This window comes from Chaetodon trifascialis, chromosome 6 (genome assembly GCF_039877785.1).
Source record: "Chaetodon trifascialis isolate fChaTrf1 chromosome 6, fChaTrf1.hap1, whole genome shotgun sequence".
In the NCBI taxonomy this organism is placed as follows: domain Eukaryota; kingdom Metazoa; phylum Chordata; class Actinopteri; order Chaetodontiformes; family Chaetodontidae; genus Chaetodon; species Chaetodon trifascialis.
The window spans coordinates 4,304,309-4,329,818 of NC_092061.1; the positions used below are offsets into that span (position 1 = coordinate 4,304,309).

A 25,510-nucleotide genomic window follows, 5' to 3' on the forward strand; every position below is an offset into this window, starting at 1 on the left:
TGCTGTCTCTTTAGTGTTTGGATGTAGTGAATACTGGGAAGCTTTGCAGCCGCTAGTGGATTCTTGCTTTGGGGATTTAGCAAAAAAAAAAAGAAGAAGAATTTTAAGAATCACAAAAAAACCCTCAAAGTTATGCTGATAATGATTAATAACTCAGTTGAGGCACTTTTTCTTCTGTAAGGGTTTTTCTTTTTCAGATTTTTTAACAATTTATTCTCCTCATAATTCATCTCTTTAGGACTAATGGTGATAACAACAGCTTTGAGTCAAACATATCACAACTAAATGCACATGACACAGCAATATATTAGCATTGGCTGGGCCCACAACATGGTGCCACATTACCGCCATCTAATATCTTTCTGGGACTAACCTGCAGCGTGGGGCCAAACGCAAATGACAAGGCCTTGATGCAGGGTTATTGGTTTCATAACTCAGGGGTCTGCCAATAGCTGTCTCATCTTTTAAACATTGAGTTGTACAACTGCACCGAGACTGTCGAAACTTTGTGGGTTGAGATTGGATGGAAAAACTTCTGAAGCCTCCCATCAGATATGAATGCAAACTTGGCTAAAGCTCAGCAGGTGTTGAACATTAAAGGGCCGACGTGGAAAGAATACCTGGTGGTGATGACTTACAGTCGCTCTGGAGACTTTTGAAAGCCTGTCCACACAAGAACCAAAACAAATTTGCTTCCATGAGACTTTGTTTAAGCTTCCTGTCTCTCGATGCATTTTCCATTCTGGTCTTTTTACAGTCATATCTTACTGTTGGCAGGTAAACTGTGCTTTGACAGGTCTCTTATTTCATTTTAAGTGATAAGCAACAAGAAGAAGTCTCAAGGGTGAGACTATCATGCCCTCTGAAGTCAGTTTGACAAATGAACAGCCATGAGCCCAAAATGTCAAGTAAACAGCCGCGGCCTTGGAACGCATGCTACGGCGACCATTTAGCTAGCTAGCACCAACGCAGGAAATGTATAGGCTGCAAATGAACTAAAGGAAATAAATAAACAAACACCTCTAGCAATCTTATTATTGTTCTCTCGTTGAAATTAGTAGGCCTCTGGATATGAATTACAAAGGAGTTAATCCTATTGAAGTCACGCCATTTCAAAGCCAGGACCTGTATCAGTAATAATGAGAGCGCTGCCTAATCAGTTGAACAGAGAAATGTATAATAGCTTTCACAAAGGCCCCGCTCTCTGAGGAAAGGGGGGGGGGGGGTGGGGGGTGGACAGGTCTCAGGGCTGTTTTGACGTGACGATCTATAGTCGCACCAAGGAGCACTGACAGCCTCCATAATGGAGAGCGCATAAAGCAGAAAAAAGCAGGGAGGGAAGGAGGCGGAGAGACAGAGAGAGTCGAGGCGAGAGACTGTGTTCTGTATGACGGCTGGAGTCAGATATGTGCTACATTTTTAGATATAAAAGGCTCCACAGTACAGACCAATATTTCTAGAGGCCTGATTTACCGATCATTGACGGAGCGGGAGGAAAACTCTTAACCAACAATAGTCGAAGGTGAGGGAAACACTGCAGACTTTTACACCCCATGTGTTGACATAAACACTAAAATCTGATGTAATCTATGTAATTATGAGTCAGGATCAGATGCTGGATTAGCCAAAACTACACATCCGTTCAGCATATTATATCAAAAATGACTCCACTGAGAGAATGCACACTGATCTAAACAACAGGCTGCAATCATGTCCTGTGGGTTGATTTAAATCCAGGAAAAAATATACAGAAAACTGTGGCTGCTGCACTAAAAAGTCTATTTCTGCCTGTATGGATTCAGTACTTTCAGCACAATCTTTTCCTTCATGTGTTTGCATTGTGTCCTTTTATGCTTCCAAGGATAATTTAATAATTTGCTGCACCTGACAGAGGACACAAAACTGAAGATGGACACACAGTTACTGTCTTCCAGAAAAGGCGAGGAGGTGGACGCTGCTCGTCATCTGAGGAGATGTCATCAGGCTGTCAGCGGATGCTCTCTTTGTAAGTTGTGTGATGCGTGTCTGGAGGAACCATTGGCAGCTTTCTCGTGTGAATGTCAGCTGCTGCTCTGCTGTACAAGCCAACGCTCGCTCTGTGATTGATGTGAGCCTGTGTTGTGTCCGGCACGAGCGCCATGATTTCTTTTCTGGCTGCAAAGAGAGTCCAATCAATCAGCTGTGAAAGCCTGACCAGTGGTTAAACACAGGAAAGCATCCTTTGTTTCCCTGCAGATCAATCATGGAGGCCTGACATTTTCAGGGTTAAGTCTACATATGTGCTCTTACATCTCAGCTGACAGCTGTCACAAACATGAGCTTGTTTCAAAGTACAAGTGAATACTAATCTCACTATACTGCACCTTATAACTCATATGGAAGACATAGCTCACAATGCAAAGTTTTACAATGCACTGTTGACGCGGAGAGGCTTTAAGCATTAAGACTCACTTGAATTCATGAGGGATATAATTAAATTCTGAGCCTCTTGTTCCTCCGTTTTTCAAACACCCTCTTTACACCTCACATTAAGATGTGTCTGATTTCATTTGCAGTTGGTATTAATAAGCGTCTCCAGTGCCCACACTGAGATCCCATTGATCTGTCCAGCTTCTTTTCTTCCATCTCCCAGCCTCTTCTTATTCGTGTGGGTCCAAAAAACAGCAAGAAACAAAACAAAAAATGGCAGCGATCCATGACGCTGGATGGACTTCTGCTTTCTTTTCAAAGCCGGGGAAGAAGCTGCCGATGACTGGTATGCCAAAGACGAAAGCAGATTTGAGTGACGTTTTGTGCAGCTGCTTTTATTTCAGCTGTGGTCAGCGCCACCGCCATCCAGAGGGTGGATGCGGAAATGCAGCTTTACGGATGAAGACTGGGCGCCGAAGCTGCATCTGCGCCGTCAAACTTTTGATTGGTTGGGGTCAAGAGAAGGTCTGCCAAAGAATTACTGACTGTTCCTTGACAAAGATTTCTGTTGATCCCAGTCAAGTGGATCAGCTTGTAGGGCAAACGGACCCTTTCCAGCAGGGAAGTGCCTTTAATCTAATGCTCCTAACTACCACAAACAAGCATTTCCACATGACTCGGTCCTCTGCTGACAGCTGCAGTGAGCAACGCTCCCCAGTCACACTGCTACCTTTATTGAAAAACCTTTATCTCAAGGAGATTTGGTAGATAATTAAATGACACAACTGAAATGACTGTCAGTGAAAAACCTCCCTGAAAATGAAACTGTCAAATGAGTTTCACTTCCAATTTATCTACCAGTGTTGAGTCAACAGCGACAAACCGGCCCTTCAACTCTCTGTTTAACCTTTAATAAGATCTTTTTCTTTAAAAAAAAGACACATTTTACATGCCTGAAGAGGGTGAAATTTACATTGAAGGCCCTCAGCTCTGAATGTGCACCCAGCCACATCTCAGAGAAATCTGACATGGCCTAATTGTGTCAAATCTATTTTAGCCCAGCCTCGTCTTCTGTGATGGCTTCACTGGTTCACGGGCTCATGGTCACTGCACCCATCCTTCACCCCGACTGATGAAAGTTGGCACCGTACCACCGATACTACATCAGTGCTCTCAGCATGAGCCGCCGCCCGGCCATGCTTTTAGCGATCCTCTGGCCTCCTATTCTCCTGTGCCCTTGCCACGCTGCCATTTCAGCCCATCAGCATTCGACAACGTCGGACAAATGCACTTAGGATTGAAAGTAGTTGGAATCACGCAGAAAACAAAACGGTCTGGAATATGTCAAACAAATGTCCAAATGGAGAGGTCACACCGAGGCTCGGCATCATTCTTAGAAGATCCAGGGAAAGGCAGAAACGGAGGTCGTCCTGTCGGAGACTAAATGCCATGAAAATGTCACAGCGCTGTCCCTGCCTCTCAAAGGTCTCCTCTAACAAAGGCGTCTTCCTGATTCTAATGTTTGTGAACAACGCCAAACTGTGTACGGTAAAAGAAATTAGCCGTAACCTAATAAGACCGAAGCTAATCGGAGGGAGGCTGGCACCAACCTGTTCAATGGAGGACTACTGTTCTGTGTTCTGCAAAGAGACTGTTAGTTATCCACTCAACCTTACTTCAGGCTCAATTATGCTTCTTGAGGTCTCAGCGGCATTCGGGATATTTTGAACACACATGCTGCAACCACGGGACTTGTGCCTTTATAGTATTTGTTGGGGCACCTGCAATGTTAAGGTGAATTCAGGCAGATGACAGCACTCTCCGTTTCTGCGTCTATAATTATAACCTCTAATGAGAGACTCAATGTAGAGAAATCAGTTTTGTCCTTAAGAGTTTTAAGCGGAACGGATGTTGAAGAGGAACTCGTTTCTTAACGTGGACGTTTGAGCGTTTGAGGCTCTTGACCCATAATGAAAGACCAGTGACTGTTAAAATCACTTCCTGCTGAAAATAAGACCAAAATTTAAATGTAGCCTTGCTAATGTTTACTGAGCATCTTTGTGTGCGTGTGTGACTGATCCTACTCAATTAAGAAAAGATGCTCATTTCACAAATGAACATTCAAGCTCGCATTGAAGAATTAATCAAAACAATAATAATTTAAGTAATGAATAGCAGAGTCTCCCACTGCAACATAAAAGACAGTAAGACAGGTGAGGCTCACTACATGTTACTCAGTTTAACCTTCAGTCATGTCTCTCAGCAGAGAGACGGAGGCGCAGGCAGACCTCGTCCTTTGTATTTTTATTGTATTCAGGAATTTCCCATTCCTTTCAATATGAGCAGACTGTTCCAGATGTAAAGAAAAATATAATGTAGCCAGTTTCCTCATTTCCTTATTGTTCCACTGGGGCTGAGGACAAAATGAAATCCAATATTCTGACAGGTTTAGCACACTAAGCAGATTTCCTCTTTCAACGTCAAACCTCCAGATGCCGCGCTCTGCGGATGATGAGCATCGACTGCAGTCCAATCAAATCAGCGTGGACATAAGACACAGCGATAAACACTACAGGCCGAATGTGCTGAGGACCGGACCCCTTTACGCCGTGAATCCTGCGAATATGTAGATTGCAGATGTGAAGGCTGTGAAATAGCAGCTGATATGGTAAATTCTTCAAGCCTGTCATGAGTAATTTGACCTTCCACGTCACCCTGTCCTATTTTCTCTCCAAGTCCAGTTCCAGGTCACTGGTCACAAGTCACACCTAATTCGTGTCATTTTCAGATCTGGTAAATTTTTTTTTTTTGGACTGTTTGCCTCATTCTCTCTGTTATCTGACAATGTGTACAGTACAGAGAAAAACAGCTTTGGCAACAGAATTTTCTGCAGGCAGCAAAAAGGAGCAGATTCAGACTGAATCAATATGCATTAGAAAAACTGTAAATCATTTACAATCATTCACAGTTCTGTCGTTGAACTCCTTATGCTGTCTAGGACAGTTTAAGCCTGTCTATTGTGTGACATTTGTGCTACCAGACAATTAAATATAAATCACGGGTTCCGCCTTCGGTGAAAAGTTGACATTTGAACGCTGAAATTCAAATGAGGTTTTTTCAGCATTTTATCTTGCAGGCGTGTGTGTGAAATTAAACTTTTCTATATTCACTTTCACTTCAATTGGTTTATTTTAGAGCTCTCTTGCAGCAAATGTACATTCAGATTATGTGGATGATTTATGCATGCGGATGCAGGTGTGTATACATGCGTTTCCGTCATCTGACTAACCGATTAGACTCCGAGATGTCACTGAGCTTAGCACCGCATCAACAAACCGCTTTGATTTCTGGGTTATTATGTCTTATCCAAATAAATCAGTCTTGTTTTAACCCATCTGATCTCAAATAAACAAGCAGCGATTAATATTAATGAAGGAAACCTAGGCAAAGACAATTAGATGCTGAGGATGCACTTAGAAGTAGGAAGTTTGTATTCAGTTGCAGTACTTCTCCGGGATGTGAAGTGACATTTTAATTATATCACTGATGAAGATAAATCAGGTTCTTGTTTACTGTTGTCCTCTGTGGTCTTGCTTTTGTAATGAAACTCTCGTTACATTAGTTCTTTCAGTAATGAGAAGCAGTACTTCTGAATACCAAATATGGCCTCTAAGGTAGATGATTTAAAAAGGAAGCTTCTATATGATAATTCCCAGATCTTTACTTTACTGTCTATTTCATGCAAACACTCAGAGCAATGCACTCCTCAGGGACTGCATGCACTGTACATTGCGATTTACACTAATTGCATGGAGCAAGGATGCACTTGAGCTAAAAGACGAGATGGAGATACTGGCATTGCTGTGTATTAGTGCTGCTCTTAAATTAATGGATCATAACAGGAATGGTTTTCAAAAACAGCCCGAGAAGTGATGCTCGCTGCTCAGGTATTCAGAAAATTTCACTCGTGATGAAAAGCAATCAAGTGAAAGCAATCACTGGACTGAGAGGTTCTGAAAACAATCTCCAAACTCTGTACCAGACAAAGATGAGATATTTCTTTTGAGTCACACTATTAGAGGAGGTTTAAATGGGTCTGCCTCATGAACTGAACTACCAAATGATATAATCATGAGTGCTGCTGACCAGGCATGATCAGTGAGTCGATACAGGAATTAGAGTCTGTGGTAATGAAGGAAGGAAGGGGCTTGGCCAAGATTTAGAAACTGAAAAAGCTCTCTCCCTCCCTCTCAAGCACACACACACACACACACACACACACACACACACACACACACACACACACACACACACACACACACACACACACACACACACACACACACACAGACATGCACAAATGAAGGGAAATCACGTTACCAAGCATAAAAATTTCCCACCTGCTGAAGTTGGTTCCTCACCATCTGCTGCTGTTGAGACACAGAGGAGGAAAGGAGGGAGGAGGGGAAGAGAGAAAAACGCTATTAGCTTTATCACAACTATGTCACAGTATTCAGTGCTGCAGCTGCACGTAACACAGCTGATTCAACTACGGCATTAATTGCAGTAAGCACTACCATATGTGCAGTAACATTTAACATGTAATCCAAGGGAGTGTGCAGTACGTAAAGCCAGGCGCACCTGCTACCTGTAGGGCACAACGCCCTGCCAGCAGAAACACTCCACGCTGCTTCCATGAAGCGTAACCTGGCACTGTGTCCCAGCCCATCCCCCGTTTATACGCTCTTCCTATGCTATGTCCTGGTCGGTGGCCTTTGACTAATATGTGTTCATCATTCTGGACCGGTGTAGGATTAGCCCCTGCGGCATACATACTTGCTTGCTGCATCCCTGGCTCCTGAGCCCCGGTCCAGCTCCGTGGCTGAGTTTTGGCCTGTCTGCCGCCATTACTGCAACCCTCTATCTCCATCATCACTTGTAAAATTGCTCTGAAAATGTGCCCGAAAGCTGGACATGGCCACAGAAGCAAAAGACCAAGGGCGTCCGATACATAGGATGACAAATAAAGTTGGCCGTCCTGCTGGTGATGATCATAAATGTGTTACACGAAGAAACAGTTTCCTTGGACGGGGTCAATGAATGGATGGATGGACAAACAATGTATTGAGATTTGGTGCTCTGAAGACCATATTAAATATGCATGTCTGCTATTTCCCAATTGCTAATGATACCGCCTTCCAATGAGCTAGCTTAATTAAAGTATGATTCAATGTCATGTACATGTTTTCATCCGCAGCCCTGAATACTAATTATGCATTAGCATATGGAAAGGGTTAGGGCCACGTTGATCATGAGGCTGACAGGGAGACAGTTATGGATGCCGGCATCTCATGCAGCTGCAAACGCATCCAAAGCCATTTCGAAAACTAATCAAGTCTCATTTCCAATCATAACACAGAGAAAGATGCACAGGGTGGGTTTTTCTCCTCTTCGCAAACCAAACATCAGCGCTCTGTCAGTCTGCCTTCCCTGTGGTGTTTTTGGATCTGAAAACAATCACTTGACAAAGCGCTCTCAGGGGGTTTTAAAACTTTTATATTGCCAATCTAATTTAATGTGGTACTTTATTTTTTTTTGGGGGGAGGGGTCTACATTCAGTGTTTCTAGTGTCTAGCAAGACAAGCTACTGCTTCGACAAACTTAGGACACCCCTGGAACAAATTATTTCAACTCAGACAGCAGCCATGAATCATTTTCTCAGCAGCTGCAAAGTGAAGGGGAGAACGATTCACTTAGACACAATTGCGGTAAACAGACAGAATTAAATAGCGAACCGCAGCCTTTAACACTGCTTTAAATGTTAAAGAATGCTTAAATTCAAGCCACAAGGAGCCAAAGCCAGGCACTTTCGCTGCCTCTCCTCTGTCTGGCAGCAGAGGGTCCCCTTTGTGCACACGGGCCATTGTGACGCTTGGCTTGCTGTACTGCAGTTTTCTTTCAGCCATTTCCTCTTACCGTCAGGGTCAAGACGCACACATGCCAGCCCACAGACTCATACTGTATATAGTGTGCACACAATTACACACCCACAAAGAAAACGGGAAAAAAAAACAACAACATACGCCTCCGAGTGCAGACAACTATTCACGCCCACACGTAAATACACATGCCAAGAAGATAGAGAAACATAAAAAGAAGTTTCTTTGTTCACCCAAGTGGTGAATCATGAAAGTACATAAAGTACTGAGTGTCAGTTGTACAATACACTGGGCTGGCAAAACTTATGCTGTTCCACATAGATGAGTCAAAACACCCCATTGTGAGTTGCATCATATGACCTATTTGTCATGGAAATGAACACCCCTGACAAAAGAAAACATACAGTACTCCACATTCAACACACGGATTACAAGATGAGAAGGGTGGGACACAGCGGCAGAAAAGAGAATCTCATTTTATGTGTCTTAAGCAAATCATGGGCAATATAACACTGCAAAGGCTCTTAAGGAGGAAGATGGTTGGGTCAGCTGACTCACGGTTGCACAGTTCATGCGCCATCTTGTACAGTCAGTCCTGGTTTCTCTGAACCATGACGGGCATGACATAGAGCAGGCATGTGTAGTTTTTGGAACAACTATATGGGGTGTTTTGGAAGACATGCACAAGTGACCTATTCTGTCATCACGGTGTGAGGATTTTTTTAAAGGTTTGAGTCGAAAATATTATAATGCCATTCCTTTCAGAAAGGATGCAAAGAGGAAACTGCTCAGTGAATCGCTGCTGTTGAAGCCACTGCCAGAAATACTCTGTTGGAAATGCTGTAATACTGTATCACAAACCCACAGCAGAAGAATTAGCATGAAATAACATACTGCTAGGATGGGAGGAAATTGGTACTATGCTGGTTCTTCACTCAGTAATAAAGATGCTTTCTGTCAGTCACATCCTGGTGACACGACTGACCACACATGAAACGTTTCTGCTCGTAACATCCCGCAAATCTAACATCTTTCAAATCCTCTTCCTATAAACTGTCATCAAAGCCAAACCAGCCGATTTCCCTCAGCAGCGGGGCTGTAAACAGACATATAATTAATCTTGAAACAATCATAAAATACCGCTCGAGTGTGCTCGCAACACACCGTGTCTCAAAGAGCGCTGTGATAAACACTGAGCAATCCGTTCACTTTAAGGTCTATCGTGTCTTTCAAAGTGGTGAAAACTGCACATTAGAGCGGTAAGCAAACACAACATCAAACAACTTGTGTTAATATTCCCCTTAAATATATTCAGCAGCAAAGCTGGTGCGCTCACCACCAAACTACAAATTAGTTTATGTAGTCGACTGAAAGCGTTAGATGGGAATCCTGCCTCCATGTTTTCATTGGGTCGTTAACCCCAGGTGACAGACAGACGGACAAGGACGACACCTAACGCATTGTTCCATTTGGTACAACAAATGGGAACATCTTGAAACTGCACTAATACATTTGTAAACATGGAAGGTTCTGGAGATGACTTATTTAAATTGTCCCTCCTCCTCCCCTGCAGAAGGTCCTCTCTGTTGCACGATGAGCCTCCATCCTGGGACATATTGGTTTAATCTGACTGACAGCCGCGAGGCAGTAATAACCATCCATAATCTAAATGGGAACCAGCCAGCCTGTCCAGCACCGGGCCGATATGACCTCAAGGTGTTCAGTGGAGATAGAGGGGCTGGTGCACAGGTTGAACAAATGCAAAACACGCATACACAGACACACACACATATGGAGGAGGCTGCATATGCATATATCATAACACACAAATTAAGGTGTTCACATACAGATGCAACATGACAGGTTTGTGTTGGGGTTGGAGGAAATATGTTTCTTTGGAAAATGACTGAAACCAGTGGATTCACCACTGAAACAGAAGTCACATCAACAGCAGCAGGTTGTTTAGTTTAAGCAGAGCGGGCATGCAACTTGATTTACATGCACACAAAGTATGAATTACATGAAATCAATAACATAATATGGATTATGGAACAGTACATTTTAAAATACATAACACACGTGTAATAATCGAAGTATTTGTTCCCCAGTAGTGACAATTCTACAAAAATCATATTTCACAAAACAAATCTTGCTTTTATCAGTCAGAGGTGAAATGGAGTGCAACCACATTCTATTAACTGTAAATGGTAAACTAATAAATGACGCCCAACATGCATCTAAAGCAGCTCATTCTCCTTCTACAGAGCAGAGTCGGGCGCTTCTCGCAGAGGTTGAGGTGCGTTGTTTGCTGGTCTTAGTCGTGGCGCGACAAGTGAGTAAAAATGGCCAAAATTAAGGTCGCATCTTCAGTCGTGTTGTTTCCTATACATGAGACCTGAAGCAGATTGTTCCTGTGCATTAAACACGAGCATTTCCAATTTATATCAACAGTAACCTCACCGTGAAGATCAGGAGACAAACTGAGCAAGCAAACAAGTCACCAATGCATGAGACTGGCCTCAAAATCCAGCCAGCATGTTAGATATAGATGCTATGTTTAGGTACTCTTACCAGCAGCCTATAGTGAGGTGTTGAAAGAGAGCAGGGTTAGCGGTGAAATCCGCCTTAACAGAAGCAAAACTGAACTAGAGTTTCAGCGGAATGAGAAAATGAAGAGGGTGAAGTGAACGGCAAGATTTTTGGTGATGCCTCCACGACGGTGGTAGCGATACATCTGCATGAGGTGCCAAGAGGAAAAGGGAATGTGTGAAATGCATTTGGATCACCTCTGAAAAACCATGCGATCACAGTATCACAAACTGACAGACACCTGGAAATGGAATCAGAGGAGGTGAGAGAAGAGAGAAAAACGCCTGAAACGCTTCAGAGACGAACAGTGCCGTCATCCCATTGGTTAATGACTTAAGCTGATAATATGATGGATCTTCTTGTACAGTATGCAGCACGTGGGTCACATTAAGAGCATAAAGACGTTCTGTGTGAGATTTTCAAAGTAAAGCGTTTCATCTGGTCTGTGGTCGTGTTCAGTGTTTCCCTTTCAATGTGGCCTCTTCAAATTCAGACAAAGTGAAAGCTTAGCCCTGCTTAAACTCTTAACAGATGTGAGCGTCTCAGCAAATAATGGAAGTGAACACAGACTATTTGTTGAGATGACAAAGGGAACACAAAGATTAGACAGGATACTTAACGCAACGTTCGTACCGTAAGGCTTTAATAAAGTCTAAGTAGGTGTGAGATTAACAAGCTGCTTCATTTGTCAGTTTTCATTAAAGAGAAAAATATGTGCGAGACAACTGTCCATGAGTTGAAGTAGGATGAGGTAAATATATCTGGATAGTTTCGAGTGGGACGACGGCGCAGGAAATATTTTCTGTGCTTTCTTTCCTCAGCACTCGCATTAACCCCACAACCCTGTGACACAGTCGCAATAAAGATGAAAGTACTGTTTTGATGTATCCGCATTAGTCCAGGGGAGAGGTCAACGCGATGACTGCAAATACTGCATTTACGACTGCATCACGGGAGGCAGCGCCTGCTTCATCGTGTTGTTCGATGGCGTTGACCTGGTGGACGTTTTATTAGGAAAGTCAGGAAGGAAGCTCATTTTAATATTTAGTTACTTACAAGTACAGACTTTTGAGGGCCTCTGTTACATACTGTATGAGTGGTCGACTCGCAGATATCAAGATAAAAGTATTAAAACAGTTTTGTGTTTGATTGTTTTAAGATAAGTTCAAGATAATGAGCTTATAGACAAGACTGGTCCAAGCTAACCAACCTGCACACAACACTTCCTAATATAATATAATTTAAAATATTGGCCGTATATTGTGAACTGCAGTTGTAGGTGTTGCTGCAGGAAACGTCTTTGTATTGATTATGTTGCAAACATCAGTGATTAGCCTGGATGTAACAACTGAAAATGCAGACAACGATGGCTGCTACAGCACTAAAACTGAGCTCCATCTGACTTGATGGCTCTGCAAAGCTTATCACTCTTACCTTCATGGCCGGTCGGCGCAAGACAAAGTCAGAAACAATCCGGGTAATGGATCGTGCTTCCATTTAGCAGCGTAGCATTGAGAGTGACAGTCAGCTGTCACTGCTAATGCTGGCAGCCCAGACACCACTCACTGGGGCTGACAAATCCTGTTTGTGTCTGTCAAGTGTCGCATGTTATGAATCTCAAGCAGTAAAACTTTTGTCAGAGTTTTCGTGTGTCTTTTCAGCATTTGGCAGCGAGCAGGAGATATAAACTGTTTCAATCATGATACAGTAGCTTGAAGAAAGACAAAATCCATAAAATTATCACATAAACCCATTCACTTTGTCACAGGGCTGCATTTAATTACCGCATGACTCAAGTCGCAGTTTAAAGCGTTCCATGTGTTTTCAGCTATAAATGAGCGGTACTAATTATCACAATCAACTTGGCAGGCAGCTGCAGAGTGAGAATGACATAAATTGTTGTAGACTAGCAGAAATGCCAATGCTACCATTAATATACGAGAGACAATTCAGCAAATGAGCAGTTACACTCACAAAGTTTTAATGCCACTCATATTGCGCAGTCAGAATATTTGGAAAAGCGGGCTCAACTGGCGAAAGAGCGGGAACACAGCTGAGGCTTGTTGCAGCTTGAAGATAGTTGCAGAATTCAGTCCAGCTGGCAATAAACACTCAGAATTTCATTACTGCTTTTCTGACAGAAAATGAAGCGAAAACTGTCTAAAGTGCTTTTTTTTTTTTTTTTTTTTTGCAAATGAGGATTTAGTTAGCTGCAGTGTGGCACATATGGCAATCTGTGTACGTGCACTACATTAGCACTACAGATATCACCTTTCCTTGTACCCCCTACACACCCACACACATGCACGCTCACTCTCCAACCCCCAGCAGATGTTCACTGCATATCTATCTCCCACGTAACATCACCCTTAAAAGTGTTTGTTCCATCATAGCGGGGCTTATTAACATTAAATCATCTTGCTATGGAGTGGGTGGCTAACTGTGAAATGACTCACAGACACAATACCAACAATAATTAGGGAGGCATTGTTGATGTTCTTCCAACTAATGACAAGGAAGTGCAGTAGCAAACCCCTTTTATCAAGCAGAGTGGTAAACACTATCTGTCTGTAAGTAAATAACCCATCCATCCTCATTTCACTTTTTCCATCAGAGGAGCAGGGCGCAGGGTAAAGTCCTCCATTAAAGACAGGCTCTTCAACATGTGGTTTAGGAAGGAAAAGGAAAAAACATGCACCACAGTCCAGGATCAGGGATCTTTTCCATCCAACTCATCAGGTTTGGATGCTTTAACATGCCTCTTGTAATTAAGTAATAATGCAAGAAAGGGGGCATGCACAATATGAAACATACAGATCTGAATTTTTCTGACAGATAGTACAACTGTGGTTTGGTTTAAAGTATATTTGTACCCAAGAGCTGTATATCCTAATATAGTGGGGGAAAGCACTGCCAAAACAGTTTATTATGGGAATACACACGCTGCTCAATAAAGCAGTGATGGATGATAGGTATGTCAAAATTGTAATATTAGCTTATTAAATTTTAAAAGTGACTGCAGCAGAGTGGAGTCAGCCTAACGAAGTGCGCTCTGCACTGGAGGAAGTGTTAAATAATCCCCAACTGTTTCAGTTTCTGAAATAATGACATGAATGTGCCATCTTACACACAATACTGAATTTGCCAGTTGTAACATTTGAAATGTATAAAACCATAACAGTTAACTCTGTTATCAGTCTTTTCAGCTGCATTTCTTGACGTGTGCTAATTTCACTACCAGACAGATCTAAAATAACATTGGACAGGGAGCCTCACTCAGTCGTCTTCATTAATAATTAATGGTATCATATTCACAATAATCCAAAAAAAAAAAACCCTTTGAGATGTACATACTGTGTTGCTGACTTGTGATCCCAGTATGAATTCAATATTGATCTTGCCCTAAACCAAGCATGGATCTAAGTGTGCCTGAGTCAAGTGAAAGAAGCCATCAAACTGTTTAAAATCCGTAACGGCACAGACTGTGTGCTGTCTGTGATTGCATGTTCAGTCAAATAGAGCATCAAATTGCTATTCCAAGCATAATGTAAAGAACTAGACTTACGGCATTGTGTTTGTGCGCCTCCACAGACGGGTCCAGTTTACATTCATGCCTGTCCAGATTCACATAATGCAATGTTTTTGATTTGTAATTATCCGGAAATACAAATAATATTGATCTGACTTGACTTTGTTAAGCTTTGTTGTTCCTGTTTTGCCGTATGTTGCAGCCATGACTGAAGACAATGGTTCAAATGGAAGCGGATGCAGCACACATTTTCAACCCAGCAGCACAGAAGATCCATGCAATCACCACAATTTCAATGTGGACACCAAAGATTAATGTCACCAATTTAGTATCCGAACAAATGTGAAATACAGTCACAGTCTCCGCTTGTGCTCCTGAGTTATGCTGTTGAATAATGGACAGAAAAGCGTTTGTGCAGAACATCATGATGTCACAGTGAAGATGACCTTTGAGCTTACGAATATAAAATGTCATCACGTCATCGTTTTATCCTGTAAGACATTTGTGTGAAATCTTGTCATAATTAGCGAATGAATTCTTGAGTTACGGCCAAAAATGTGTTTTGGAGAGGTCATAGTGACCTTTGACCACCAAACCCTAATCAGTGCATCCTTGAGTCCAACATTTGTGCCAAACTACCTGAACAAAATGCCTCGAGCCGTCGCAGACGTGTGAAAACCCACTGGACCAGACTGTCGAAATGGAAGCGCTCTTGTGATGTGGTCAATGCAGAGTGCAGACATGTCAAAGGCCTGATTCATACTGTGTTTCTGACACGTAATCGATATGTTTTTTAGAGGTCCGCGCTTCAGTGTCCGTGTGCAAAACCAAGTGTCAAGAGATAATATGATTTCTATAGTGCTATGGTCAGTATTGATTGTCGTACCCTATAGGAAGCTACCTATACAACACAGAAGTAAACAGAATTGATCCTTTTTTCTGCCGATAAATTACAATCCCTGATGCTGGCAGTCTGAGTTGTGTAGAAATTCTCAGATTCGATAGACTCCTCAGGCAGCAGAGAGAAAACTGAAGAATGCTGAACGCCATCCGGTCCGATAACATAACTATTAGTTTACAGATTAATTATCGCTGTTCTTTCAGAAATGATTCCAAACTGAATAACGGTTGTTGCACTGCTTAATGAGCAGCAGCCAGATGCCTTGGCACGAGGCAAATGGAAATGCAGCAAGTGTTCCTTTCCATCAGAAATGTTGCATCTGAGGCAAGTTTTTGCATCTTGTGTGTCCTATTGTGCAGAAAAAAGTAACCTTATAACCAAAACATCTATGGTCGGTGGTGCATTGAACACAGATGGACGAGGTGGTCGGGGTTTAAAGCTGTCGAATTAAAGATCCCAGGAATCTTTGACGGCACACAGATGTTGAAACAGCTACCTGCTTTAAATGGACTGCGTTCCCTCCTACATAAACAGTATGAAAACCATTACTGCTGCTCCTGCAGCAAAAGTTACATACATAAATACCACAACAGTTGCAATATGAACATGTGGTCTGGTTTCACTTTTTGTGGCTTTGAAAACAGCAAATAAAACATAAAGCCAGTATACACAGAGAAGCCCCCGCCCCCCACCCCCACACCTTCCAGGATGAATGTATGTTTATTTGAACTGTGTATCTAAATGAATAATGCAAATAAGGATTATAACTGCAACAGTGGCAGGAAGAAAAATGGAGCAGGGAGGTGGAGAAGAAGGGAAGGAGGCAGAAACAGCAGACGACAGCAGCACAAGCTAGCTCGCAGCTCGCCACCTTAAAGGAGCAGTTCGCACCAAAATCACTACCTGCATCCTCCTGTCTGCGCGTGACTCAAACGCCACCAAAGTGCGAACGAACAATAAACAAAAGCTAACAAGCTCCCTGAGGGCTAAAGCGCAACGACCCCATCATGTTGCTCAAGCTGTTTCCAGAAAGTTTATGGTAATTTTCCGCCCCTTTTGAATCACAAACCGCTGTTTGCCTCAATTATCTGAGATGGAACTCTAAACTTTAACTCCCATTGTGTTTGAAAAGAGAGAAACTTACAGTTTTCACTGATGTGGTGTGACTTTTTTTTTTTTTAATTAATTGTTGTAATAGAATTGTAATACCAAACTGTCGACTGCTTTATCGTGCGTGGGACAGAAAGCTAACATCATGGACTGGAGATGCACACAAACACCTACTATAGCTGCAATCTGTTTTAGTGTGATGCACAAGGATTCCCAGTACAAGAGGTAAAATGATAAGTCAAGACTGCATTATCATTCCGTTCCTTTCATCAACATTACTGGCCGTAACAACTGTGACCGTGCTGATATGGGTCACATAGCTTTTATGCACTTTAAATAGTTGGAAGCCATGCAAAAGAAAGATGTCTTTAAAGGTCATCTTGAATAATCTTCTCGTGCAGCGCTGCTTTAAATTCAGCTGAAGAGCCTGTGAAGGTGGCAGAACTGTCCATGCAGAGGTTTGTCTCAACACTGTACACATGTTCTGTGGAAAGAAGCAGCGAGGGAGCCACATCACTGTAAGCCAGCATAACGGGCGTGAATCAGAACAGCAGGCTGGAAGAAGCTTGTGCTTTAGGGGTAGGGCTTAGCAATGTGATGATCATAGCCTCTGACCAGCTATAATGTTATCACAATGCCCCTGTTATATATTTATACAGAGGACCAGCGGCACTGGTGCTCGCTGCTGAAAATTTTCAGCCACCAGCAGAATCAACACGCAATGCAACACCCTCATTTTTTCTGCCTTAACTGTATTACTGATAAATGCCTTGCTCATAAATAGGACATTTAGAGAAATAACAAAGTACAAAAAAGCTTTAAAGTGCATGAACTAGATTCTCCCGCAGTGATATACGAGTCTGGCGCGGGTTGAATGCACACAGGGGTAGGTGGAGTAAGAAACATGCTGCAGCAACAACACCTGTGTATGTACTAGTGCCGCACGATTAATCGAATCGCAATATCATGCTGTGCGATTACATAACCGCATGAAAGACTGCGATTTGCAATTTAATGTAAACAAATATGCACGTGTGTGCCTGTGACGATTTCTCCTGTGGTGTGTGGAGCGCGGTGTCGTCACATCCACGCGCAGCCGTAGGTACGTCATGTGACTACCCGGCTTTCAGCAGACAGCACCGACATGGACGCCGAAGACGAAAACGAGGAGGGACAAGCGGAGTTGGTGGTGAAAAGAAAAAAGACGTGCTGTGTAAAACATGCAAAGCTCAAGTCGCCACATCCCGAGGCAATATTACCAATCTATATCAACATTTGAGACAACACAGAGAAAAATACGACGAATGCATGCAACCAAGTAACATGAGAGAACTGGAAACCGCCAGAAACAACCACAACGCACAATTACGGATACATTCGCAAATGTCACGCCATACAAAAAGACCTCAAAAAGACACAGGAATCACTGACTCCATTACAAACTATTTGGCTCCAGACATGGTGCCGATTTATACAGATAATGAGGAGGGGTTTAAAAAATAAAATATTATATTAAGAAACAGGCACTTGTCTCTCTTTGAATCTTGCAGAAATGCATCTATTTTTTTTACTGTATTTTACTGTATTTTAAATAATCAAGCCGTAGCCTACTAGGAAGGTTTACCAAAATGCAGCAGAATGGTCTTTAAGGTTACAATAGTGCCACTATTAGTGCCTGTACTTTGCAGAAATGCCCTTTTTCTTTTCAAGAGTACTGTAAAATCTTTCTTCAGGACAGGTTTACATAAATGCCAGCAGAAAGGCAACTTTTATTTAGATTTTTATACTAAGTTATTGGGAAAAATTATTGTAAACAGTACTGTAAATGTCAGGTTTTGTATTTTTTGTGTCATATTTGTATGTTTTGGGTTATACAAAATATAAAAACTATCGTTACTCTCTGTGTTGTCCTTGATATTCAAGCAAGTAGACTCATGACGCCATTCATTTATAATATCACAATCGCAATATTGTCCACAATAATCACAATCGCACATTTTCCTCAGATCGTGCAGCACTAGTATGTACTGCTGAAGTGATCAGACGACTGATCAAATGTTTTCTTTTATTTTGTGATTTTTTTTTTTTTTTTTAATTATTATTTCTCTCGCGCTGGTGCTCATAATTCCAAAACTGGTCGGAAAATGCAACCAAACTGTTGTGGTCTGGAGCCCTGATACACATATATTTATACTGCGGTTATTCAAATCCCTTTTCACTACTTTTTTTTTAAAGATGAAAGAGAAAGCTGACATAAAAGAAGCCATCAATCCACACCAAGCAATCTCTTCTTCCATTGTGTATCTTCTTGTTCACCGAATGACAAAGAATCCAAACTTGAAAGAGTAAACTGGATCTTTGTTTCCCTGCCAAGTGTGTATCTGAAGTGTAATTTGTTCACATCAAAGAAGAGAAGAGAAAACCCTGACTCATTCCACAGTATTCCACGTTGTTAGCGTAGAAAGGGAGGAGGGGTGAAACTCTCATTCCTCCTAATTGGATGTAATAGCTGGAGGGAATAAGCTCGCTGTGGCCTCGGGGAGGGGAGAGCGAGAAGAGAAAGAAGATGTTTAGAGAGGGCTGAAAATGCTAAACATCCATGGAAGAGCAGAAAAGCAGAAAGTGTAGTCCTGGTGAGCTGAACACATACAGTACACAGCCCAGTGTTCAGGAGCAGCTCTGCAGAGGAGAAGAAGAAAGGAAGACGCCGGAATGTGGAGTGGAATTAATCCGGAGACGAGAGAGAGATTTTTAAAAGCAGCACTTCAAACACATGAAATGGGTGTCGATAACAGAGAGCACGCTGGCCGCTAACTCTGTGAGAGCTTTTGGGAGGACCCCGTCCACGGAGACGAGATCTGGGTCTTCATTTTGCAGGGACATTTGAAGATGAGAGAAACCTTAGGTGCTCCTGTGAAGTCGGTCAATCGCTGAGGGCAGTCCTTTAAACTTTCCTCCTCAATGAGTTCAACTGATTTCCACCGCTGGTGGAGCTGAGGCGAAGAGAGATGCAACCAGTGATTTCCTCATTTCAGGCAGGTTGAAATCTAAGGGCTCGGTCAGACCAGGAGTCATGCCGAGGAAATTTCAGACGGCGATGGAACTGTGGCCATCGGTAATTTTATTCATGGCTGCAAAATCGATCTGCTCTGGAGCTTTGGTGAACGTTGACATGCAAATTTGAGCCGCTGATCAATAGCTGTCAACTGTCTTGACAGAGCTAACCTGAGACAAGAGAGTCCAAAATTAAAGACAATATAATATTAGCTGCAATGTTGGGAGTATAAACAGCTCTACAAACGTGATGTAGCATGGTTTGGCATGCTACATCATTTGGTAAAGCATGTTCCTTTGGCCATACACATTAATTTGTGATCTCTAGAGGGTGCTGGAAGGCATATCTTTGGTAATCTTTGGACAGAGCCAAACTAGCTGTTTCCCCCTGTTTCCAGTCTTTATGCTAAGCTAGGCTAACCCACTGCTGGTGGCAGCTTCTTATTGGCCTTGCAAATGAAAGAGTGGCATCAATCTTCTCATCTACCTCTCAGCAGAGAAGTGGTTAAGCATGTTTCCCAAAATGTCAAAATGTGTCTTAACTTATTTCCAGTTAGCAAACAGAGACTGCACACAATGTCATTCAGCTTCCAGCACCATCCACTTTGCCAGGATGCAGAAATAGATTTCGCCACTTTCTGGTGTGAGCCGGCACTAATACAGACTGGCAGGACCAGCAGGGAATCGACATGCAATGTGACTTGTTTGTTTTTTTAAGTCAATCTTATTCATCTGTCGCTGGGCATGAAACAAACTATTGTCTCAGTTCTGCGACTCTCTAACAAAAACCTCCAGAGTCAGCACCCATAATGATCATGGTGTGGTTGAGCTCTGGTCACTGGGAGGTTAGAGGCTTCATCCAGCGTAGCCATCACCTCAAAGGCGTCCTCTCTTTAGATTCCTTGGCATAAAAACGACTTCTGTTGCCACAGAAGCCTCCGACCACAGCAGTCAAAGGAGTGGGGATCTTTCTTCTCAGCCAGAGGTCTTCTACCCTCTTAGGTTTGCGTAAGCTCAAACCGCTTTCTGAGAAATGCTTTTAATCGTTTATGACCACTTCTGTTGCTCCTCTCGCTCCACGCTGGGAGTAAACCAAATTTACTTTTCAGACAGTCTGTGCTGCGATATATTCCCACAGGAGTCCTAAATTCCAGATAAGGCCATCAGGGCGGGAGTGCCCGGTATGGCTGAGATGTAAACCGTGCTCGGAAAAAGAACCTGAAGGGAGGGGTTCAATAAAAAAATGGAACTAAAAAAAGCCCACCTAGCTGCTTTCTTTTCTGTAGCGTAAAGGTCTCCGTCCTTGTTAGGAATCAGCTGCTCCCCCATTCTGCCCTCTATTGCTCTCATTACTGTGTATCCTGCCTCAGCCAACTCTAAGTCCTGCAGAGGTGCACAAAGGGCTTTTGTCAGAGGATAAGATCGATACCTGTCCTCGTCATGGGCCAGGGGCAGCGATAATGCACTCAGCACGGGGTCTGGAGGGTTCACAGGAATCTGCGGCAACCGGGGACCGAGGACTCTGTCTTTCCTGAGGTGAGACCGTTACCCATGTACAATAGGAACTGCGAAGACACTATGGAACAAAAGCATGCGATGGTTTTTGGATTTTCTTACACCATGCTGCCGTTGTACATCAAAACAAAACATGATCAGATGCAGCAGCATCAGCTAATATAAATGTTACGGGGTCAGTTATTCACTGCCTGCATTGCGCCCTTTTTACGAACACCTAATTCATCCAGCGGTTGAAAAATTGGATTTGGCAACCTTCAGCACCCAACCTCCACAGAGCAAAGCCCGGGTGGTCCAACCTTACAGATCCAACATGACACAATGCACCTGAGCATTTTCCTTTCACGTGCAGCGTCCTCTCATGACACCGCAGGCTCAATAAAATATAAATACTCCAACCACTATATCAAATTGAGCCATGAGTTAGCTAACCTCTGACCGCCCTTAGCTGGTCTTACATCGTAAAGTGATTTATTTTATGTGACCGCCTCGGCAGGTAACTGATAAAAACTGCTGAGACGCAAGTTAACTGCTGTGCCAGTATTTCTTTTGGGTTTAGTATCCCTGTAGGCATAAGTAACGAGGATTATGACACTGCTAATATTGTAAGCTGGTTATTTATGTGATATAAAGTTTGAGTCCTCTAATCTTTGACATTTCTGAAAAAATAAAGTGTAACCATCCCAAACTATGCAATCAACAGTATAGTTATAGTTACATAAAATACGGAAGAAAAGTTTAAAAGATGCCTTTAAAATCTCATTTGCATAATTTTCCTTCACTTCTTCAGTTATCATTAAAGCCCACAGGAAAAATGTGCTCGCTGAGCTCCAGACACTGTTGTCAATCCAATGGTAAGCAAAAGTAAATCACCAAAACAAACTGCTGTTATGTCTGAATCTCGCTCCGCTGTAAATCAAAGACTGGCAGAGAAACACAGCATCAAGGCCCGATGATGGATTGTGTTAATTAACATAATATATAATAATCCACATCCATCCTCTTCCAGGTTCTCACTAATTAAGTGTCTGCTAAGCTCTTATGGTTTAGTAAACATTTCACAGTATTATTTACGATAATGGCATTACGTGGAGAGACTGATGTCATTTGTGGCGACATTCAATTTAAAAAGGTTGCAGTTTGCAGATTGTCGCTGTGATGTACAGTTTTGTCTGTTGCTGCTATTCTTCACACACGCGTGTAGCAGAATAACACGGGACTGTTGTGCTGTTACACACATGCATGTGCCTCATAATCAAGTCTGTTTCTGAGATTCTGGGAAAACACACTTCAGGTCTAAGAGGGGAGGTAATTATCAGATTCATTCAGTACCTCCTGCTGAGTGGGAGCCACTATGACTGACCGGACAGCTGATGTTCCAGCTTGCGGCTTAATCCAGGTTTGCGACATGCCCCCCTCCCTTCTCTTTGCCCCCCTCCGCCTGGTTTCTCTGCACGCTCATTACAGATGCCCTACTTTGCTCGTGAGCCAGGAGAGCCGTGTTAGCCTCATTACAAACTCGGAAACCTCCCATCTTTTGCACCTTTTTTTTTGTTCCAGACAAGATCTCCCACATTCATGCTTGTATTCCAGCAGCGGCATAAAAAAAGCTTCATCAAACATGTATAAAGAAGTGGAGCTCACATCTCATCTGAATCTCAGAAACCGCTGAAGAGGAAGGTGTCGGCGGTGGGAAGCGCCAGCGCAGATGAGCAGGCGAAGAAAGAAGAAGGGGCGAGGGGAAAATGTGTTTTACTGGAAAACTGTGTCACTAATTCACAGGGAAATGCATATTCAACAGCACATGAAGGCATTTCTGTGACCCTGTTCGTTAAATGTTTACCTCATTAGCTCCCTTGTTGTCATGATGTTCTCTGTGTGGCATTTTGGATGAAAGGGAAATTATGCCCCACAAAGACACGCTGTGACTGAGCAAGCCTCTGATTCAAAATTCACAAAGGATGCAGGCGTACAGCAAATTAAAATGTTCAGTCTTTTTTTCTGGTTTTGCGTGTGTTCGAGACAAGATCGCTTCAAAGACTGAATTATAAGTTTGACAAATCCCAGAAAAGCATTTAAGTGAGTATTTTTCTTACATTATCATTACATAGGTCTATGGTTCTTTGCATTAAAGGACACATTTTTAGGGAAAGATGTTTATTTGCCAATGACAAGACTGAGATGATCACACTGATCAACACGTAGCTGGAGCCAGCTAGGCTAGTGTGGGTTAGCATTAAGACTGGAAACAAGGTCAAACAACCATTCTGACTCTGTAGGAAGGAACCAAAAAGACGCCAACCAGCACCTCTGAAGCTCACTAATTATAACATTATAGCTTGTTTGTTTAAACTGTAAAAAAACAAAAACAAGAAAAAGTAATGGTAAACAGTTTGTGGGGGTTCGTGCGCCAGACTACTTCCTGGCTAGGAGCTGTGACTTTCTGGCATCTCCGCTGGTTGCCTGGCTGCAAGACTTCATGAAGAGAAATAACTTTTTAACTCTGGTTTTTATCAGGATTAAACAAACTAGATATAAGCTAACAGTTTGCTAGCTCCGGCTACACATTGAAAAAGGAATAAGTGTGTTTCCTCAAACTTGTCCTTTAAAATCTCTTTCTTCATCTCACACATAAAGCGTAGTCCTAAACATGCTCCGTCACAGCTTCAGCACAGCCATCATCCCATTTGATTTAAGGCACGCTGAACGTGTGGGTCATGTGACAGTTACTATACAGTTTCACTCAAAGCAGGTATTTCACACGCTTCTGGTTAAAGGGAAGCTTTCAACCGGTTTTGTATCATGACATTGTGGGTTCAAATGAACGATATTAAACTTCCCTCCATGTTGCCTGCACCCAGAGCTCCCCGCTTATTTGCCAGCCAAAGGATTTTGCCGGCTGTAGGGCCGCTGTTTGAGCTGCAGACTATACTTTCACATTTTTTGCACGCCCGCCTCGGACAGTCGGATCGAGCGAGGGGCGCGAAACTCAGATCAGACTGTCAAACCAGGCAGCGCTCATCAAATATGAATCACGATTCTGTTGCTGCATCGCCCATTTCTCACCTCAAATCTCTCAGAAACTCATTTTAGTGCTCTGTTTAGCTGTAATATATGACGACATTTGCAACCAGGCCGCCGCTGCTTGAAACCAGATGAGCCAAAGCCGAGCGCCGCCCAACTCACAGTACATCAGCAGGAGTGTTTACAGCCGGTGCAGCTCATTGGATTCTGGTTGTTGCATTTTTTCTAGCATTTGAGTAAAAGGGAACACCACAGCCCTTTTTATCTCCTCTCTCTGGTTCTGTAGCACCAATTTGAAAAATATTTGAGTCCATCTGAGGAAAGGCAGCCCAGTGTTACGAAGAGACCATTTTTCCGGCGGTGAAATACTTCCTTAAGGTCATTTTGGCAATTTAAACAGTGAAAAACAGGGAAGCTGCATGTGATGTCTATTACACCACATGCATGTTAGAAGTACATGAGGAAGTAGTTAGAAAATATCTCCTGATCCTTGTTCAGCTCGCACTGCACACTTGCTGGCCTAAGCCGTGCATTGTGTGTACTGAAAAGGGCAGGCCTTGACAAATTGAATTTTTTCATCCTGCTTACCCCTTGGTCAGTGAATTTCATGTAGCAGGAGCTGCTTACTCTAAGAGCCTCCATCTGGAGCGAGACAAGGCTCAGTGCAGAGTAGCCTCATGAGCGGTAATGTACAGTCACGGGTGATTACTGGACATCAAAATATCGCACTGTAGCTGTGGTTATTCTGCGCCCCTTTGGATAAACACTCACTTCATTTCAGCCGCAGAAGCAAAACATAAGCAGGAGAATCACTTCACGCACACGTTGGACAGAACGGTGGACGGTGACTGAAAGACAGCCTCGAAGACACGAGCGTCAGACACAAACAGACAAGCGTGAATCTGCGATCAAGCGCACGCGTCCAACACACAGTGCAGGCAAAAACTATTTGATAGTTTTATTCATAACATCAAATCCTCGCCCAGCCGCGGCAGCCACCTAACAACCGTGGTTTGATGTGTTATAATTATAACTTCTAGAGTTTGTGTGAGAGAGACGGAGAGAGAGACACAGCGAGGGAGACAGAGTGAGATATCCCACCAAGATTCCTCTGAAAGGCACAGAACCTGAACTTCTTCTTCTTCTGCGGCTCCTAATTTAACTCGTCAGGCAGCTTCGACGCTAGATACAGAGCAGGATTTAGAGCTCACACTGTACTCCAGCATGATTCTGCCTCCATCTGCAGTGGAGCACACCTACCCTGAACAGCTGAGGCAGGTTAGAAAGATCACACTCGTAAATATTTCATACTCCTCAAACAGTGGTGAATAATACAGAGAGCATGCCGTCGAACTCCCTGGTTTCAACAACATTCAGCGGTGCAGTGGAATTAGCCTGTGCTACATAAAAAACCTTTAAAGAAATGGCCAGCAGTAAGGA

General features: G+C 42.9%; 1 protein-coding gene across 2 annotated transcripts in view; it reads right to left on the reverse strand.

Annotated features, from left to right (window-relative positions):
* Positions 1–25,510, reverse strand: part of edil3a (EGF-like repeats and discoidin I-like domains 3a) — a 109,412-nt gene that overhangs the window by 74,749 nt on the left and 9,153 nt on the right. The window contains exon 2 of one of the 2 annotated variants that reach the window (XM_070964273.1): positions 6,810–6,839. In XM_070964273.1, the coding sequence (XP_070820374.1) occupies positions 6,810–6,839 (30 nt within the window). The remainder of the gene's footprint in view (positions 1–6,809; positions 6,840–25,510) is intronic. The other variant, XM_070964274.1, reaches the window with a different exon arrangement.